Source organism: Chelon labrosus (genome assembly GCF_963514085.1).
Source record: "Chelon labrosus genome assembly, chromosome: 5".
Lineage (NCBI taxonomy): Eukaryota > Metazoa > Chordata > Actinopteri > Mugiliformes > Mugilidae > Chelon > Chelon labrosus.
The window spans coordinates 16,711,734-16,716,735 of record NC_140341.1 but is presented as its reverse complement, the minus strand read 5'-3'; the positions used below and the strand labels follow the sequence as shown (position 1 = coordinate 16,716,735).

At 39.2% G+C, this 5,002-nt stretch overlaps 1 protein-coding gene across 1 annotated transcript; it reads right to left on the bottom strand.

The window, feature by feature from the left end:
* Positions 1-441: 441 nt before the first annotated feature.
* On the bottom strand, positions 442-1,898 carry LOC311488578 (protein FAM237A-like). Its single transcript, XM_084545372.1, has one exon. The coding sequence runs from the start codon at positions 974-976 to the stop codon at positions 569-571; it is 408 nt and encodes a 135-aa protein (XP_084401498.1). The 5' UTR covers positions 977-1,898; the 3' UTR covers positions 442-568.
* Between the last annotated feature and the right edge of the window lie 3,104 nt (positions 1,899-5,002).

Genomic DNA, 5,002 nt, shown 5'->3' with positions numbered 1-5,002 from the left:
GATTAAAAAATAAAACTATTCTTGTGCAGAAAAACACTTCCTGATATATACTGTATGAAACATCTCGTTTGATACTGTATGAATGTGTTGTTATTATTACATTTTAAAGGCATTTATGTTGTGCCTGTCGGTGGTTAGTTAGTTCTACCTCCTACACTTTAAATACTGTTTGGCAGCTTATCTTGCATTTATGAACTCAGTTGTGTGTTTATAATTCCTAACCTTTGTAGCTGTGAAACAAATGTAGTGTTCACCTTGTAGCAGCTCACTGTATTTAAGAGTTATATGTCCACCATCATTTATTAGAGAACATAAGAAACATTAGTAAAATAAATTGTCCAGATTTCTCTGTTTTTGTGACATTATTTGGAGCTTTAATCCAAAACTGCATATGTATTTATAGGTTAGAATATTTAGCAAATCTGTTAGGCACCTGCAAGTGGTCATGCTTCATAAATAAATATTTTTATGTAATGTATTAACTTCATGCACACTGCAATAAATTTCCAAAGTAAGTTTTTCAAGAAAACTGGAAGCTGTGCCTCTTTACTACTATTATTACTTGCTTTTAAACCAATTTAAAACTGATGCGTGAGTTTGAGCACTTACTGTCCGTGATAAGGGAGTGCACCGCGGTGATGTGTCTCCGCCCCAGGCCGTGACTCCTGGACAGGACGCAGTCCAGATAGATGTCCCAGAAGACCTGGGCCAGGTCCCAGAACAGCGCCGTGTGTTTGCTGTTGTCGGAGGACCTCAGGGTCTCCATCAGGTCCCAGAAGGCGGGCACCGTGTCGGCGATCCTCGGAGAGCGCATCTCCAGCAGCAGAGCAGACGAGGAGTCCCAGCACTGCGGGTTGGCCCGGTGCGCCGTCAGGGGGTCCACCTGACCCGGCTTCTGGCCCTGCAGCGGCACGGCGCACATGCAGCTCAGCACAAACACTGTGGCCACGGCTATGTTGATGAGCACTGGGACCATCTGCACAAGACCAAACACAGATGAAGGAATGGCAAGTTTTGTAACAATAAATCAAAACACATTTGTATAAAATCACATCAATCACTGATGAATAGAACTTTTGAGACTGTGCGTATTTTGCATAAAATATGGTAGATTGACGATGCATAAGCTGGATGCATTTTGAAAGGACACGTGTGCAAATATTCAGCCTAACTCTGAACATTTGCACACGAAAAACTGAAACTGACTATTGATCTGAAGCCAAACTAATCTGCTGTCAAGCTTTTCACCATCTATTCAAATCCACAACCAGGGCCCAGAAAGCTAAATTATTGGTTATAAAATGAATAAATCTCAATAACTATTGTAACAAGAAAGCATTTATGGTGGTGTGTCAAAAATATTTGTACTTACCATTGAAGCTGGGTGGACTAAGAGGACTATGTTGTGGATGAGGGTTTGGTAAATATCTGTTAGACTGACGTCAGTGCCTCCCTCCTTTGCAAGCAGTGGTAGTCTACTGTTTGTCACGTTTATTATTATTATTACTAATATTATTTGAATATGTAGTTTTGTCTGTGCTCAAAAATGCAATTGCAATTAACAGTCTTTTTTATTGTCTTTATTTGACCATTTTTAGGGAAGCGTGCAAATTTCTCTTTCAACCGTTTATCTTCTGGATTTTCTTTACTGGATTATTTTTGTTTGAAGATGTTCTGATTATTTTACAAGTCATTTGTATTCCTGTGCATATGCATAAGGTATGATATTATCTGCTGAACTGAAACGTAAATAAATAAAATTATTTTAATGAAGCATTTCTGTGGGGTAAAATACATTTCTAAAGAGCTGGAGGAAATGATCACCAGCTCCTCCAGTCCCCTATGGGAGCTCCTGTGCCACTACAATTTCCTAAAATAAGAAACTTTCAGTAAAAGTATTTTAAAGGATAGTCCCTCCCGGATTGGGATTGCAACAAAGAGCATCTGTGGTCTGTTTTACTGAATGTCCAGCTGCTTTTTGTGGTGCAGAGGCAGACTAACCATGTTACAGAGCTGATTAATTAAAGGTCAGGAATCAAGAATCAAGAGAATCAAGATTCTTGCAAATTATTGGTAAATCAAATAACCAGAGCTTGATTTAAACTTAAACATGTTGGTATTTAGGTCTAAGAACAGTCAAAGAGGAGTTTGTAAGGTGAATAAATCTATGAATATGTGAGGAACTCCTCTGTGCACACAGCCTTTGTTCTGAAGATGTGAGACACTTTATTGTCCGGTTGTACAAGACTGAAGACAGAAGCATCAAGAACACAATGAATAATTAATTTGGACAGGGACATAAACAGGTATGGGTTGCAGTAAGAAAAGCAAAGAATAAATGTAAATTCTGTGACCACACTGTCATTTGTTTATGTAAAGATTACACATCTCCAGCAGCTACTCTTCGACAGCCGACACACTGCAGCACATAGAGCCTGTTTTAACCTACTGCCAGGACGCGAGTATTCGGTTCAAGATAAAAAGCCAGCAGAAAACATACACAGTCTAACCTCAGAAACCTGGCTGGTTGTGCCATCTGTAAAAACAAACTTAGTGACGAGTGTTCCAGAGAGCGGTGAGCGTGGTACGTTTCTATGCTTTTACTGAAATGTCACATGCATACCTGATCTCAAACATAATTACTTTCACAGTGAGAGGCCAACACTAAATGTACTCGGTGGGTTGCTTCTTACTCAGTCATTCGTCTTTCTGATGATGCAAAGAAGCAGACTCTACGACTGTTTCCGATGCCGCGGCTAAATTATAACTTTTGAATGAGTACCATTTTCTTATTCGTACTGAAACATGAAATGTAATGTTAGGGTGCTTCGAAACAGGAAGAGAGGCGGGAGAGTACAAATTATTATGATTAACTAGGAAATTATGAGGAGGAAAAACATTTCTAAGGCAGGTCTGCAGAGAGTGAACATAGATCAGACTCATCAGCAGTGATTCCCCCCAGAGGTTACTTCTGCAGCTGCCAGGGGAGCTCAATTAACACGAGAGACTTGACGATTTGATTAAAAGATACATAAATATCTAAATGCACACTGAGCCAGGTGTAAAATCTGATATTGAAATCTATAGTTAATATGCTTTTAATGGATAAGTAGTTTCAAAACTTAACATATGCTGTTGGACCAGTTAGTAAAAGTTATGGTTGTAAATTTTGCAAATATAGTTAACTATCATAGAGCCACATTAGCACTAGTAGTAAAATACTATTATTAGCAGTATTGTTCACGTGACCTAAATCCAACATTTGCTTCTTTTTTTTTTTTTTAGCTCTGTTTTTGGTCTCCACCAACTCCTCAGGGAATTATATGTTTCTTTAAATGCTAAATAACGGCCACCAGCTATTGTTACTGACTTTGTCTGCTGCTTGGTGCCAGGCTTACCACAACCAACAGCAACCTCCAAGGCTGTAAAATGAAGCCAGCAACAATAGTTCATTGTTTTTCCAGTAACAGCAGATGTGAAGGTCACTTACGAGCAGGGCCGTTTTTTGCTATGGGCAATGTGGGCGACCGCCCAGGGCGCAATCCATGTGAGGGCGCACGAGCGCCCTAAAAAAAAATAAAAAATGGAAACAAAATTCGCCAGTTTTCTAGACTACCGCTCATTTCCATGTCAAGTTAGTGGAGTGGGCGCTGGAGCGCCCTCATTGTCACGTCAACTTGCTGCTGAGAGTCATACGGGTTGTGTGTGTGTCAGAAGAGGCAAGGAGGAGGGGGGCGAGGGATAGACTGATCCCAGGCCACACAACACAAACTGCTTCCAAATAAATTGTATTTCATTCCTAAAATTAACATAGACCCATAGACCCATACCTACATGTAATTAATTGGGTTTATGTAAAATGACAAAAAAATAAATAAATAAATAAATAAATCTGTGCAGTCATCTACGTGACTCCGGTGACTCCGGTTGATTGACGGGCGAACGGACGGTGTTGCAAAAGTTAATGATGTCGAGTCTTCATCTTCATCATGGATCAAAGTAAAAGACCAAAGAAGCCATCAGTTGCCCAGTTCAGAAAAAGAAGAAAAGAAGAAGAGGAGAAACGGGCAAAAGATAAAGGTATGCAGATTTCTATGAGTGACGCGAGTGACAGTAGGCTATAGCAGAGCCCGTCTACGGAGAGCCTCGCCACTCTCTATTAAGTCCCATTGTAACGAACAATTCAGAAGCCGGAAGTTCACTGAGAGTGGAACTTCTCTCCATATTAGACATTCTCTGGCTGTAGGCTATTTATTAGCCTCTTGCTAATATGTTGCTATTAGCCACAGAAGACGACTGTATTTGGTTTTTAGTTTTGCTGAACTAGCAACTATTAGAATTGAGGCAATTGCACTTCACACCTGTTGTTAATGTTAATGCCAGTTGTAAACAGGGTGAAAAACCCAGGTTGAAAAATCTGCTACAGTCTGAGCAGTGAATTCAGATTATGTTAATTATCTGCTGTTTCTCTATGTACAAAACTGGTGTGTTATCATAACTGGAACTGTTCAGATGGTATTAGGATGATACAAAACAAAACTCGTATGTAAAATACGAAATAGTTGTATTAGTGCAGGAACCTTTTTTATGTAGTTTTTTATTTATTTATTTATTTTTTTAGCTTTCTTCAGGGATTTTTCAAGCATGGTTATTAGATCCTGTGATGAAGGATTTGTGCAACTTACATTGGTGTTTATATACTGTATTTCATATGGATGGTTCGCCCAGGGCGTAAATCTAGCCAGGACCGCCTCTGCTCACGAGAACAGTGACTTGAATCAGAAAAGCTCAAAAGCTACAGAGTCACACCAAAATATTGGTTTTATGGTGCTTTAAGGATTTTTATTCTCTTTAACACATAAACACGAACACACTTTAATGACTTCAAGTTTGGAAGTCCCTGTTTGTCATGATTTTATTTTTCCTTTTTCCGGTATTTTTATGCATTTATCTTGGTTTGATTAAATTCAAATGCGACACGTTTAATGTGAAACGTTTTTTT